Source organism: Wyeomyia smithii, chromosome 2 (genome assembly GCF_029784165.1).
Source record: "Wyeomyia smithii strain HCP4-BCI-WySm-NY-G18 chromosome 2, ASM2978416v1, whole genome shotgun sequence".
Lineage (NCBI taxonomy): Eukaryota > Metazoa > Arthropoda > Insecta > Diptera > Culicidae > Wyeomyia > Wyeomyia smithii.
The window spans coordinates 101,618,357-101,634,486 of record NC_073695.1 but is presented as its reverse complement, the minus strand read 5'-3'; the positions used below and the strand labels follow the sequence as shown (position 1 = coordinate 101,634,486).

Sequence of the window (16,130 nt, the reverse complement as noted above, 5' to 3'; positions counted from 1 at the left end):
TTGTTGGAGTAGATCTCGAACAAAACTTCAGATTTACTCAGAAGTTCTCAATGGGACTCAGCTGGGGGACAGGTTTTATCGACTTGGGTACCACATCGATATTCAGCCGCTCCATCTCCTCCAACGATCACTTCGAGTGGTGGGCTGACACTAGCTCCGGCAAGAACACCGCGTCTTCGCCCTTACGGTATTTCTTGATGAACGGCGCAGCTTTCAGCAGGTACTTCGTACTATAAATTTCCCCGTTCACGGCCAATCCGGAGCGGAAGAAGAGCGGTTTTGACATACCCTTCTCGCTGCTTGTCAGCCACAGCGGCACCTTCTTGAAGAATTTGATGTGCGAAATGAACTTCACCTCGGAGCTCACTTCCTTCGTGGGGAAGTAAAATACGAAGCACCCTGCCAGTCGTTGCCATCCAGGATGAGATAGGTCTCGTCGTCTATCACCAACACCACGTCGTGATTCGCCGGGAAAATCGACTTGACCATCTTATCTAGTCGCTGCCGCTGCGTCATTGCCTGCAGCCTGTGTCATTGTCTGCGGCCCGGAACTGCTGCTTCCGGACTTGTATGTCTATATTCGCCAGGTACTTTTTTACTGTTTAGCCGGTTGCACCGACCTTCCGGCCAAGCGCACGCAGCGATGCAGCTACTTTTCCCTCGGTCTTTCTTTTCAGCATGCTTTGGAGTTTCTTTTTGCTCACTTTCGTCGGTCGTCCGGAACCGGACTTTCTTTCCAAGCGCTGATTGTTGTCCAATAGTGTTATTATGCTGTATATATCGGAACGGGCGTATCAGGCGTCCACAAAGTGCCGCACGAAATCTGTTTCCGAAGCAGCGGGGTACCACTCTTTGAACGCGTACACTTCTGAACGAAGCAGCTTCGCTGTTTTCACCGTCACGGTTAGAGTTCGACTGATAGAGCTGTCTATTTATTTTTGCTGACTGCTATGGTTGATGCTGCATGGGTAGTTTTGTCAGTGCGTGTGAAAGTCATGGAAAATCGGCAATTTTTATCCATTTTTCCAATACAAACGTTCTCGTTCCCTCTCCGCTCTGACTTGTCACAGTGGTAACTAACATGTGAACCCTGGCGCGGTATTCGCGTCGAACCACTCATTGGACGTGGTTGTCGCAATTGTACCATGGGCGTAGCCAGAATTTCAAATAGGGGGGGGGGGGGGGGGGGGGGCAAGCTCTTCAAAATTTTAGAAGTAAAAAAATGGAACACTAAGGTCGCTTTTTACGCGGTTGTTTTTACGCGAGTTTTTTACGCGCCTTTTTTTTTACGTGGATTCCGTAATTTACGCGGTTTTTTTTACGCGGATTCCGGAATTTGCGCGTTTTTTGAGCAGCACGTATCCCCCACGTAAAAAGCGACTTTAGTGTGTTTTGAAAAATAGAAATAAATACTAGTCTTTAGTGATTGTTACATCAAGGCAACCAGTGAAAAGTTGTCCTTAACATTAGAGTGGAACATCATCGAGTTTGTCTTCGACGAAGAAAACGGAGTTACGTTCGGACGTTGTTGTTTAATTGCTACCAGGACCTCTTCGAGAACGATGCAGGCCAGCTTAATGATGCGGCGAAGGTACGTTTACTTCTCCGGAAGCTGGACACCCATTCGCACAGCCACTATCTCAACTACATCCTGTCAAAGCTTCCCAAGGACGTGAAGATTGAAGACACAGTCAAGATTCTCAATAAAATCTTCGGGCGTCAAACGTTCCGGAAGCGGTTCATGTGTCTTTTCACGATTGTTGTTGACCATCTGCCGATGAACACTCAGCAAGCAGAGAGCACTCAATCGCTGTTCAAATATTGTTGACCTCAGCCAGGTTTTCACCCGACGTAATGTGCTGAACGAGCGTTCAATCGTGCATGTTTCCATGGTAGAGCAAGTGCAATTTTAACTGCTTTCTCAGTCACAGGGAAGAAAGAACGGGCTTTAGCTAGCAGGTCTATAAGATCCAACGTTTCCAAGTTCTTACGGTTTGCTCTCATACTGCTGCAATGTTAATACAAAACTTCCACCTCTCCAACAAAATTGTCAACTTAATAAAAAATTACGAAACTTTCGGTTTTGCGCGTGAACTCTTCCAACGACATGCGTATTACGTTAGCGGGATGCAGCAAGGACAACGCGTAGGCAGGTGCACTATCTTCATCGAAACGTGTTTCCAGTGAGGTTACAAGAGAATCAAGGTATGGAATTGTCACAGCTCGGTTCCAATACTCCAAGCTAGTTGATGCAGGTGGATTTGCCCGGTACTTTTGCCGCTGCAATATCCTTGGTGGATCAACTGAAAAACCTGTGCAATTCCACACAACAGCGCAAGCATTTGAATCAATTGTTTTTGATCTGGCTGGTACTTTACACAGATGTTTCTATGTGCTAAGGATGTCGTTTTGCGCTATTAGAGTTATTGAAAACCAAATTCTGCACCAATGTCAACATTGAGGGGGGGGGGGCAACGGCTCCCCTTGACCCCCTCTGGCTACGCCTATGAATTGTACCCAACACTTCTCGCGCTGTGGTGCTGGTCGTACTGCGGATATGTCTCGACTGTTCGTTCAGGTCCCCTCCAACTCGTCCATCGCTCCCCTCATCAACCTTCTGTGAGTACTCTGCAACCAGTTGATAACCGCGGGATGTTCAGCAGTATCCTCTTGGTTGTCCTCGATTTCAATACGTTGGACAACCGCGCGCGAGTCTCGCATACCACGAGATAGTGATTCGAGTCACCGTTTGGTCCTCTAGACCAGCGGTTCTCTACCTGGGGTACGCAGAAAAAAAATCAGTAATGGCGGACAAAGCGATTTTTCTTTATAATGCTTCATTTGTTGTTCATTCTTGCTCTTAAAACATGACTGTTAGCAATAACAAACCATAGATGAATCAGAAACCTGAATTAGACTACCACAACATGATCTACCACTACTATCTCCTACTTTGCAGGAACATTCCAAGCCAAGGGGTACAATCGATATGAAAAATATCGCCAAGGGGTACGCGGACAAAAAATGGTTGAGAACCGCTGCTCTAGATGACTTTATGACTGTGACGTCTGAAAGAACATGGTCGATCTGAGAGCAGGCCACCCCATTTGGGTGCATTCAGGCGTGCTTTCGTATATTTCGGCGTGCAACATAAGTGCTACAGATATTCAGGTCTCTGACTGCAGTGAAATTGATAAGCCTCAGGCAATTATCGTTCGTAATAGAGCGGAAGCCATTCCGGAGCGGAAGAAGTCTTCCTGCCCGCCCTGTGCACTTGCATCTCCGATGACGATCATGATGTCGTGTCCTAGGCACTCACTGTACGTCTTTTCAAGAAGATCATACAACTCTTCCTCCTCATCATCGGGTTTATCATTCGTTGGTACATACTCATCGATTAGGCTGTAAGGCGTCGTACACAAAATACGTAACGCACGAAAGGGGGGGGGGGGGGGTAGTTGAGACCGTAACGTAACTGTGATGTTTGCTCAAAATCGCAAATTTGGAGGAGGGGACAGGTTGTCCGGCGTTACGTAATTTTAGCGGGGGAGTCATATCGAACGTTACTTATCGTTTCATAGGGGAGAGGGGGTCTGAAATCTAGGTTTTCAACGTTACGTAATTTGTGTACGTCGCCTAATTGAAGAGTTTGCCTTTTTTTCTCCACATGCACATACGGTCACTGATCGGCCTTCTTGTAATGACTCGCTTCATCTGTTTCCCTATTAGCACAAAACCGATTCCTTTCTTTGCTTTCCCTCTGTCATCACCAAGAATGAGTGGCCTCCAAACTCGCCAGATCTCGAAGTGATGGATTGCTCGATTTGGGGGATGCTAGAAGCAAAGTCCTGCTAACGAAAACATACAAGTTTGGAAGAATAGAGCTTTCTGACAGCTAAGTCACGCACACTAAATGCGGGTTGTTTGCCTCATGAATGACTCTTGCTTAATTCTACCGGGGTTAAGAAAATCGGAATTTGCAGTTTTTTTTGAGTTGCTCGGCGCTGGAAATAAAATACTCATTTTGTAAGATACTATCCGTAAACCAATCACACAACCCGCACAGGAATAAATAACTTTCAAGTCAGCGGAAGAAAATAAAAATTCCGCAGTTAATGCAGACATTTTGACAGCACTTTGTTGGCCTCATTTTCCATCCGATTTACACCATTTAAAGTGCACCAATACATGCACGATTGGAAAGGTCTATTGAAGAAGTCTCTGCTCAATTTGCTGGAAAGAAATTCCTCAAATGACATTCGGTCCACCGTCGAGTCTTATCCTAAGCGTCTGCGAGCTGTCATCAGAACTAAAGAAGGTTGTTATTCTAACAAATATATTTTTTTTTTCATTTCAAAAGTTCTCTCTTACTTGCCAAAAACATTGTTAACGGTCCACCGGTTGTTTGGCGCACCCTATATATGTGGATCTTTGTGCAACTTCGCTAGATCAGATCCATCAGCAACTACGGAATGGGCGGTCGTTCAAGCTCAAACACAAAGCACAAATTAATTTGAATTAAAATTTTGATAATTAACAGTAAATTTCATCGGAATACAAAAACGAGTAAGAGTTTCTTAAAATGATATTTTTATTTAAAATTGACTTGCTTAAAATGAAATTTTTATTTGAAATCATTCATTCCGAAACTTTTGGTGAGATCTAAGACAATTTTTTAACTGAAAAGCTAAGTTTTGAAATTTAATGAGAATAATCAAATCTCAATGATGTAATATGATTCAATAGTAATTTATAATTATGAAGCTCTTGGCGACTAACTTTTAAAATGCAACCATTTTTGAGATATTTCAGAACTAGATTAGTCAAATTAGAGTTTTTTTACAATTTCCCAGTAGAAAGCATAGATCGTGGGGGCCTAGCGTAATTGGTAACATCTCCCCCAACCACGCTGGTGGCCTGGGTTCGAATCCCAACGCCGACATGGGTGTCGATGGTTGTGGGGTGGCGTGATCCACTCACAACCAACCCACCTGGTCTAAATTTAATCCTAGTCGACACCGGGAGATTTTCTAAGCCGAAAAATCTCTGGAATCACGCCTTCTATCGCATGAGGAAGTAAAGTTGTTGGCGGCCCATTAATCAACGGGTCGTAAGTTAAGGTCCTGGGTGGAGTCGCCTCCCCGGGTGTCGGTGATTGGCACAACTAGATCGACAGAAAATAAGCGAGATTAAAAAAACAAGCTTAGATCCATTGTTAATGTATGAGCAATATAACACAATTCATTCTTTATGTTCACTATGACTGTGATAACTTCCACAATGATTAGGTTAAAGAAATTACAACTTAGCAAATTTTAAATATATTACATTTATTTTCAAAAAAGTGGCAACTCGAAAACCTTTGAATAAATGAAAAAAGTATCTTGGGGTGGACAGTAGAAATTTGCTAGAACTTTGAAAAACATATACTAAAGCACTCATTTATTTCCAAAAAATATAGCGAAGATATGAATTAGGGATAAAACTATTATCTTCTATAAATTTTACTTTCACATTTTTAAATAACATAAGAACACGTGTATCTGTGAAAAATCGTCGTCGTAAAAATACCTGGTTTCTAGTAAGGGCAAATTTTAACATGTCACCTTTCCGATATTTCGATATCTTTAAATTAGCATTCCTAAAATCTTCAGGTAGCTCTTGTGTAGTCTCTGTGTTACCAACGAATATAATATAATTTGATTATTATTTTGTCTATTGTGGATTCGTAGTTATTTAGATAAAAATCTCTTCTTCTAAAACAATGAACATCGTAAAAAAATATTGCTATTTTTTAACACAGCGAACGAAATACTACACATTTCCCCCTCTCTGCCTTCTAGCTGCCATCAAATATTTGTCAGAAACAGACGATACTATCTCGACCCCACCATCATTTTATCCGAAACGAGTTCACCTTCCCGACCCGATTAGCTTATAATCAGTTACAGATTTCCCCCTACCTGCTTTGCGTATTGGGTTTCTCGCAGAAATACAGAAGGAAAAAAAATACAAAAGTGCCGTTTCTCGATGCTTGTTCAAACTTCTTTGAGTGTAACATTATTAAATAATCGAGGACAGGATAGGTGAAATAAAGAGCAAAACCGTTTGACAGCCGGTGGTTTTGCTTGTATATCAAGCCTTGGCGATTACATATTAGAATTGATACGATACGTAGAATATGCTACGAATATGCGCAGCTTCTAAACAAAAATTTAATTGTCATTTTCCGCTTGTTGGTCCTACGTATTGCATATGTGTATTTGCATTACAAATCTCTCAGGTATGTCGTAAGCTGTACCAACTAACTGCCGTCATCGATTCGACACGATTCAAAGACTTTCCCCGTGCAGCTGAGTCTGACAGTTATGATGAGTTTTCTTCGAATGTATCCTGCTGGTTTGTTTTCTTAACAATACAGTTGAATGGAAAAACGATGTGCATCCATAGCGGCCGATAATGCAATTTATCGATAATTGGATGTAAAAAGAAGAAGCTGATCAGGTGTGCAGCATCACCGTTCGTTTTGATGTCTGTGATTCTATGAACGTTACTAGAAAAAAGTACTAGCTATAACGAATAACTGGTTTTTTTTTCTTTTTTTTCAGATGCTTGAAGTAAACCTGAAGTAATACGCGATAAATGATATATTCGAAAAGGTAAATAAAGAAATTGAAAACAATCATCTTCTGTATTCATTACAGGACATCACTGAATAAAAGAATGACATAAATCGGCACAGTCTGGGGCAGCGTTGTGATGATGGTAATTCTATAGTTTCGCTGATTGAAGCGGATGATGAAGTGCGAACCAATTAGATATCAGTTTCAAATTATCACAAGATTCATTATGTTAGGTTTGCTGGTTCAATTCGATTACTATGTCTTATGAATCATTTAATCTTCAATCCTCGTATATTTGAGTTGCGACTTGGAAGTATGCACTAGTTTCATAGTCTGCGTAAATAACGAACTGGTTTGCTGAAGTATACTAATCTTACAACTACAACCTACTTTGTCACTCTAATTTTTGAATAAAGATATTGTTGGGAATGCAATTTCAACACCTGTAATAGGAAAAAAATACACAGGATTTTATAATACAACGAGATAGTGGCAGTTGTATAATATCGATATAATTTTTATTATAATCACTTTTAAAACTGTCAAAATGTTTATGCTCAAAAATTCATGAAATTGTAAATAATAGGACTACATCGAAGCCAGGAAAAGCGAAAGATTATTTGTTTTTCCTGCTCGAACACTGTTGAAGGAACTAATGAAACCTGATAGGCATGACTCTCAATTTATGCCGTACACAATTCGAAACCACGAACAAACCACTCAGCCTTCATACAAGCGCGGTTGGTCGCGATGCGGTCATTGCCACGCACATCAAATAGATCATCTATTCCGGAGAGGCGGAGTACGAAAATGCTAATCCGTCTGCCGTTCAGACTGTTCCATTTGTAGTGTCGTTTCTGGAATAAAGCTTGTTATTTTGGAATTAAAATTAACCGACGAAACCTATTGTTGATTCAAATTAATACGGGCATTTTCCGATGCACCACATATGTTTGATCTCAATCACTTTAACCACCGGTGAGCGTTCTTGTTTGGTTTTGGTGGCTCTCTTCGACTGGGTTTTAAACTTATCAAAATCGATTGAATGGCGGATTTTAAGACAACTATCCCTTACATGAAATGTGGCGATTCTGTGAATTTTTTTTTGTGCCAAATTTTAATTTTCACCAAAAAGTACATTTTTGCCTTTGTCCTAGAAAGATATAGCAATCACTGGCAAAACCGAAGGTATGAAAGTGCGAATGGCATATATCACTCGACTCGGCTCGAGGAGTTGAGCATTTTCTGTATGTGTGTGTGTGTGTGTGTGTATGTGCAACTTTTCAATCTCACTCGATTTTCTCTGAGATGGCTGGACCGATTTTCACAAAATTATTCTCAAATGAAAAAAAAATGTGAAATCCACCTATGAAAAGAAACATATTCCGATAACTACTTGAACTCATTCACTTTTCTCAGAGATGACTGAACTGATTTCCACAAAATTAGTGTCAAATGAAAGGTCTAGCTGCCTCATAACATCCTGTTGAATTTCACTGTAATCGGACTGTAACTTCGTCTGTAATGTATCAAAATGTGACAATCACGAAATTTCATTATCTCAGAAACTACACAACCGATTTGAACAATATTGATATCAGATGAACGGACTAGTTAAGGGTTAACTGATGAATTATAATGATTGAACACGTGGTTCCAAAGTTTGACTGGCCTATAGGTTCCCATTTCATTTGATTATAATCGGACTTATATTTCAACCGTTAAGTATTAGAATGTCAAAACAACGAAATTCTATTATCTCAAAGATTACACGACCTATTTGACCATAACTAGTGTCATACGAACGAGTTATCTTTCAAATTTACAAGTAACACACTTCATAAACAATTTGATATGTGGTTCAAAGTTATAGAAAGAGAATAAATTCAGAGAATAAAGACTATTTAAAACCAAAGCTGCTTTGATCAAAATATGTGGCCTCAACAAAATTTAAATTTGGTATTGTACTATTTGAACGTTCCCGTTATTGCTTGTGATTAAACTGGTCGAAATCAAGAGTTCTTTCTTTTATTTCGCTATTTCTTAAGCACTAACATTATGTAAAATTTCATATTTTATACTTTAAATATTACTTCAGAAACAATATCAAAATTCTGGAACCCAAATAATGAATATACCTTTAATGGATTGAAGTATTCATTTAAATCTATTTTAACAAATAATATTATTATTAACTTGAAGTTTGAATGAGAAAGGTTGGGTCTGACCGCTACGTGAATTAATTTTTAAAAATCCAATCACGCATTGACGATTTTCGTTGAATGGTCAGGGTTGAAAAGCTGAAGCTAAGATCGTTATACAAACTTTTACAAACACATATTTCAAACTTGGTTACATTTAAAGGAGAAATCAGAAACGTTTACAACTTTTTCTAAATTGCCACCACAAGTCGTGTTTTCATCAATACATTCATAAATGTTTTTTGTGATAAAGCCCTAGAATAAAATATTTTATTCGTGTTTAACTCGTGATGAACATTTGAGGTATTTGGGGTTTTTTTAGTTTCGCCGAAGAAGTTTAGAAAAAATTGAATGCGTATATATAAAGCGGTCCTCGCTATCTTCTTGATAAGTTGGTGCCCTTCAGAAATACTAGAGTCCGTAACTTTGTGATTGCGCATCGTAACACCTCTTAATACAGCAATACTTTCTTTGTACATACAACTACTCTTTAGAATCTACTTCCGAATGAATAGCAATAATATTCGTGAATACATAAGCTGGCTAAGGAAAGGAGAAGAATTAACGTGAGTTGTTGGGTTGTTGAGTGGTGATTAGAGTAAATATGTATAGCTAATTTTGTTTATTTAGTTTTAGTGAGGATTTACAGTTAAAAATTTATTCAAATAGAATATGGTGTGAACAATCATCACTACACGCAAAAGTTGGAGTGTGCGTAACCACATCATTTATGAGCGAAATAAGCGCATTTACTGATTAAAATTGGAACCAGTACAACGCATGTGCGTTGGGCATAACGCATTTGATGCTCTAGTAGGGATGGGCGATACTTGTATCGATACCAACAATATAGATACATGGAGCCGAAGTATCGAGTATTTTGGCATCGATACTCGCTGCCAGCGATGAGTAGCGGTATCGATACTTTGCCAACGATACTTTGAAATGATACCGATACCACCGATGCCTTCTATTGAGGATAGGCGATACCAGTATCGATTCCAACGGTATCGATACTTTGGACAGAAGCATCGAGTGTTTTGGCATCGATACTTTCTATACCGATACCACGATACTTGGTATCGTTTTGTGCAAAAGTATTCGAGTACTCAGGTATCGATACTTCAGACAGTATCGCCCATCCCTATGCCCTAGCGTATTTTGAATGTATTGCGCAGCTCCAAACCACTACACTTATAAAGCATCAGCCGTTGTTCAGAAGGTTGGCATCGTTAAAACAGTGCAACCAGCAATCAATACTGATAAGTTGGGTACTGTCTCCATTGAAGAAATTATTGTCTGATCGATTCACTTTCATGAATCAGGTCATTTGAAAACATCATTCAATCATTAACAATAAACAAAAACATGAGATTAGTCCAAAACATTTTGCATTCAATTATGAGTTTTATTTACATGCATTCGGTTCCACGTTACTGGCACCAGCGTCAATAACTTCCGCGGCAACAAGGCTCGCTATTGGCTGTTTCGGTTGCTGACGATTTTTAGGGATGCACGAGCCGTTGATACGCACCGGCTCGCGAAAGTGAAGAACGGTTTTTTGAGCGCCTCGAAACTGATCGTTCGCCCGAAGCCGAAGTTTACCGAGACATTACGATTTTTGTGTATATGATACATATTCTGATTTTGATCTCTGTCAATGTATTCCTTGTACAACTTTTGCGTTATGCGTTTCACGCATTGGTTGTGCGAAGTCAGAGCAAATTCTGTGCGAATTGAAAGGACACATTGGATGATTAAAGCTTGAACTTTTGCGTGTATGATTCCGATTGTAGAATTAAAAAAGGGATAATCTTTACTCTACATGTTTTATTTCATGAATAAATAAATAAATAAATAAAATAAATAAAGTAGTATTATACAACAAGTCGAACTTGCGACAAAAGCCAAGAGCTATTTTCATATACAATCTCATTTTCATGAAAAAGCCGACCCCTTAAAATTTTCATGTCCCTTCAATAAATTTGCTTTTGAATAGTGTTCGGAAAACTTTGAATATTTCAGAAATAAGAAAATAAAATTATACCGCTTTCAGTAATCAGCGTACCTATCTTGGGACAAAATTTGTAAAATATGTTTGTGCAGGGTTTTTAAATTTCAAGGAAAAAATACAAGAAAAATTATTTGTATGCTGTTCTGATAAATTCTCGAACTTTTCGTCGAATACCTCCCATCAATTTCTGCACAGTGGCAACCCTAACCGAATCTGTCATTTTTTCCACCCTTCGCCATATCATACGATGTTTTGATTGATTTGCCACACTTCTTCAATTTACGCTTAACTATTGGCCAATGTTTTTCGATGGGACGAAACTGTGGGCAGTTTGGTGGATTAATCCTTTTTTCGATAACATCAATATTATACTGCTTGCATTATTCCAATACATCCCGGCCGCAGTGGCAGCTAGCTAGATCGGGCCAGAACTTCACGGGGCCTTCGTGTGACTAGAAGAACGGCGAAACTACTCCTGAAGACACTTCTCTTCGTAAACTTGTCCATTCATGGTTGCTCCAGTGATGAAAACATTTGTCTTCTTTTCACAGCTACAGATGACTTGCCAAATCATCAACTTGCGGGCTAATTTATTCACGAAAACAAATTTGAACCTAGAGCATTTCCCTCACGGTTAGCAAGGTAAAATTCCCGACCCGAGATTTGTCCATAGTTTATTTTGACATATGTTTCATCGACTGCCGTTGTACTCTGTCAGGACCGATTCACCGTCAAAGTGCCCCGGTTCGAGCACGGTATTCTCAGTCGATTTCGGTAGTTTGAGAGCCTTGGCGATCATTTCTCCGTCTCTCGCGTTCCATCTTGGATAACTTTTCAACACGTGTACCAACCCTGACGAAATTTTCACCACCAAGTAGACAAACCTTCCAGATCAAAACGCTGTCATTAGTTTCGCGGTACGACAACTAAAGGCACTGCAGTAAATGAAAGGAAACGGCAAAATACTAAGTGGAACAAACCCTCATAGTTACTTAGTTACAAAAACTGTTTCCACATTATTTTTCAGACATTTAAAGGACAATTTTTGAAAAATCTCATTTTATTTGTAACTCTCGTGCGGATTGGGCGGTAGCTTCCGCTTTGTAAAGATCGATAACGGTGCTAGCTATCGGCTAGGGAAGGAAAGAAATACAGGGTGACAAAAAAGTCCGGTCACACAGGAAAATCTCAATATTTCAAAGAATAAGAAGGAAATCTGAATCTGGCTTTCATAGCTTTATTCAGCAACTCATAAAGATACTTCACAGACAATATCTCGGAATTACACCACCTTTCTCTGATCGAACCAGCTTCAGACGTCTCGGAAAGTCGTCGCAAGCGGCACGCACGTGCTCCATCGGCATCTCGTCCCAGATTTTCGTGATAACTCGCTTGAATTGCTCCAAATTTGTTATTTTATAGTCGTTCTGCTTCGACATCATGTATCCCCACACGAAATAATCCAGTGGATTCAGATCCGGAGACGACGGAGGCCATTCATTCTTCGAAATGAAATCGGTCAAGTTTTCCTCACACCACGCCTGAACAACCTTTGGGGTGTGGGATGGGGCGCCATCTTGCTGGAAGCAATAGTAATCGTCTTCAAACAAAAGTTCAGTTTGAGGCAGAACATTTTTATTCAAAACCGTATCCAGGTAGTACGCTGCGTTGATTTTGACCCCGTTATCGATAAAAATAAGAGGCAGTTTACCTCTCTTGCAAATGGCTCCCCAAACCATCACTGACGTCTTATTTTGGAACCGGGAAACTCCAGACTCGATCATTTTGGCGATTGACTGTTTGCTCCAAAACTACAAGCTTATCGTCCGAAAAAATAATCTCGTCATCTGCGCGCCAACCGAGCAACTCCCGCGACCGTTCCCAATCCGCACGAGAGTCACAAATAAAATAAGGCTTTGGTCTCAATATTGTCCCCCAAACGTTTTAGAAAAAAAAGGGTTACAGTTTTTGTAATTGAGTAACTATTACTTTTTATAGAAAAACTTTTGCGAATTTTCTCACAAGAGTCACTGAAGTTTTCATTAAAAAACTAACTTTTCTAATTGTTGTCTCTGTGACAATTGAGATAGAATTTACAAGCGTTCCTCTAAAGAATCGCCGACCAAATTACTTTACTTTGGAAGCAAGGGTATTTTTATCATTAATTAGTCACGGTGATAATTTGAAGAACAAAAGGCATTTTATACAAAGAAATAGTTTTTCCAGATAGCCACTGTGACTTTCGAGAGAAAATATAGGTACAACAACAGTTTTGTTTGGAAGAAGGTATGACCTTTTAAAAACTTATAAGGTATTAGCAATGTCACAGCGATTTTGGTAATCATATCTTTTGGTTGGAGCTGATATCTGGAAAAGTAAGCATCAAGCTTTGACCGACAAATATCACTGTTTGATCACCGTGACTTTTGTCAGGAAATATATGTCAAATGTTGTTTTAGAATATGTGAACCTTTTGAAAAAATATAAAACATATTCCCTTCATCCAACGTTCGATTAGTATTGTCTCACAAGAGTCTCCGTATCAATTGATCGTCATTTAATAGTCTATGATCATTATCGAAAAGAATCTTTTTCTATGAAGGTCACCAAAAATAATTGGTGACGAGTTCCTATAGTTTTTTTGGTTTATCAAGATGGAGGTGATAAAACGGTGAAAATAATATATAATTAAAATATAGCATAATATTATTTATACATTTTCCCCGTAAAGTTCATAAATTTTGTAACAATAATATAACAGGGGTTGCATTAGTACAGACATATGATTAAAAAGAGAAATGAATGTAATATTTTTGTGTTTCTGAAATATTCAGAATATTCCGAATATTATTCAAAACCTAATTTTTCTGAAAGCGCATAAAAAAATTGAGGGGTAGGCGATATATTTTCACCATAAAAAAGGAATTGTATTCAAAAAACACTTTCGGGATTTAACGCAATTCCAACTTATCACTTATATGAACACATTCAGTCATTTCTAATTTCTCTCAGCAAAATAAAAAGAATCCGTGCCTCCGGTTTTAAGGTATCGATTTATGGTCTGGTACATGAATTTCCGGTTGATTCCGAGCGGTTTTAGGTGTTTGAATATGTGTCCGGGTTTGTACCCTATCTCATATTCAGCGATAACAGCTGCTATTAACTCTGCCATGGCTCACAACTCGATGTAAACAAACTGCACAGAAACGAAACTCTGCCACTTTGGGCAGCTAAGTTAACCCTTTCATTTGACATATAGATGGCACCAGAGAGATGCAACGTGTAGGCTACAGACGACTCCAAAAAAGTGTCACCGTGTAAGTGTTACAATCGTTGTTGCCACAGACCGAGTTTATCTCTACATGTCTAACCTAGTGTTCGACATCGGAACGAAAACGTTGGGTCCGCGTTCCGGTCCGGTCCGGTCCGGTAAAAAATCGGAACTAGCTCGTTCCGGTCCGATTGGCTTCGTTCCGGTTCCGGTCCGGAGTCCGGTCCGAAGTTCGGGAACAAAAGTTGCCAGTTTTTTCGAGAGCGTTATTTTAGTGAAAAAATTATTATAAAGACTTTTATGCATGTTGAAAAATGTTTGACTAAATCAGTACAATACAAACTAAGTTTTGCAATTTGTTTTTCTATTTTTTTATTATATTTTTTTTTCTAATTCTAATTTGAAGTGTAGTAACAAGAAAGGCTGGTTCTACAATTTTCCTAGTTTTGGAACATTTATTTAAGCCAATATTTTAGTAAAAGTAGCTGCCAGATTCTTTTCCTACTTAGTCTGTTTATGCGTGATGTGACGAGGACCCGTCCCGAAGAAAATTTGTTTTAGAGTGGAACACTCGATGCAGAAACACACAGGACGTCTCTTGCGATTAACGACAGGTTCGGAAATTTTTCAGAATTGTCCTGAATGATGAACAGTAAATAAACAACACCATAAATGAAACAAAAATTATGTATATTGTACCAAATTAGCAGATGGCATTCAATTAACAGGGTGGCCAGTTCTAATTTCAAATTCCGGGTTTTTTCCCGGTTAGAAATTGATGTTTTTCCCGCTTTTGAAACCCATAAATATATAAGTTCAACCACGTTTATTTATTGACAAAATAATTTTGTGAGAGAATCTTGTTTTTAATATCATTATTTCATTTCAAAACTTGAAAACGTGTTAACTTCTTCGGCCCACATGTATTTGCTGTTGATTTTTCGACTTTTCATGGCTGAGATTTTCATTATTTCACTCAGCTAAAATCAGGATATAATTTAGAATCGATTTGTGCTTCATGTTTCAGAATATTTTCACATAAATTTTTAATTTATTTTGAACCGTTTTTTGGAACAATTTTCTGTCATTTTAGACTTACGTAAATAATTACTGGTTTAATTAAACTGTTTAACTAAAGCAATATTTGTAACTTTCTGCACTCTCTGGTTGAGATTTTCTGCGTTTTGTAGAACTGGTTTCTGCTTTTTCAAACCTTAAGTATATATTTTTCATTTTCTCTTTTAAAACCTAATTTTAAATTGAATTGACTCTAAATTTTTTTATTGAATTGACTTTAAAATTTTTTTATTATTTTTTTCTTGTTTCCTGATAACTTGTTCACAGTCATTTTTAGTTGATGAGAGGAAACATTCTAGTTATTTTTCAGAGTTTTTCAAATAATTAGAACATATTTTTTTTTTTGACCCCGAATCGAGATAGTTTTTCACCTTGCCTGAATCTGCAATTTTAGCTGTTTTCGGCAATTTTAAATTTGTTAAAGAATAAATATCAATATAAAGAATAATTTTTTGCATTTTTAACCTAATTGTTACCCATTTCCTAGTGTTCACGCACACTTCAGTTTTGAAATTGATTTTAAATTGATATTATTAGTTTTTTTCAGGCTTTTATTGCTACTTAGAAACAATATTTGCCTTTTTGAGCTAAATAAGAAGATTGTTTTGTTTTTTCTGAATCCGCGTTCTAAATTTCAGAATTTTCAACAAAAATCTATTAGAAATTCTAAATTTAAATCAATTTAATTTTATTGCTACTTAGAAACAATTTTTGCCTTTTTGAGCTAAATAAGAAGATTGGTTTGTGTTTTCTGATTCCGCGTTCTAGATTTCTGAATTTTCAACAAATATCTATTTAAAAAAATTGAATTTATTACTTTTATAATATCATCGAATTCTTTTCATATTTATGGTGCATTTCTGGCTTCAAATTAAAATCTGATTGCTGACTTTTATCGAGAACTTCAGAAACATTTGAACATATCTTTTATCCTTTTCTAGTCT

General features: G+C 38.2%; 1 protein-coding gene across 6 annotated transcripts in view; it reads left to right on the top strand.

Moving 5' to 3' along the window:
* The window catches only part of LOC129720683 (protein cycle), a 57,764-nt gene that overhangs the window by 4,644 nt on the left and 36,990 nt on the right, over positions 1-16,130 (top strand). For 3 of the 6 annotated variants that reach the window (XM_055672247.1, XM_055672248.1, XM_055672251.1), the window contains exon 2: positions 6,609-6,659. Coding sequence is in view for 2 of the 6 variants with exons in the window: in XM_055672248.1 (XP_055528223.1) it covers positions 6,643-6,659 (17 nt within the window). In the remaining 4 variants the exon portion in view is untranslated. Of the gene's footprint in view, positions 1-6,608; positions 6,660-16,130 lie in introns of those variants that run through there. The other 3 variants (XM_055672246.1, XM_055672245.1, XM_055672249.1) reach the window with 3 other exon arrangements.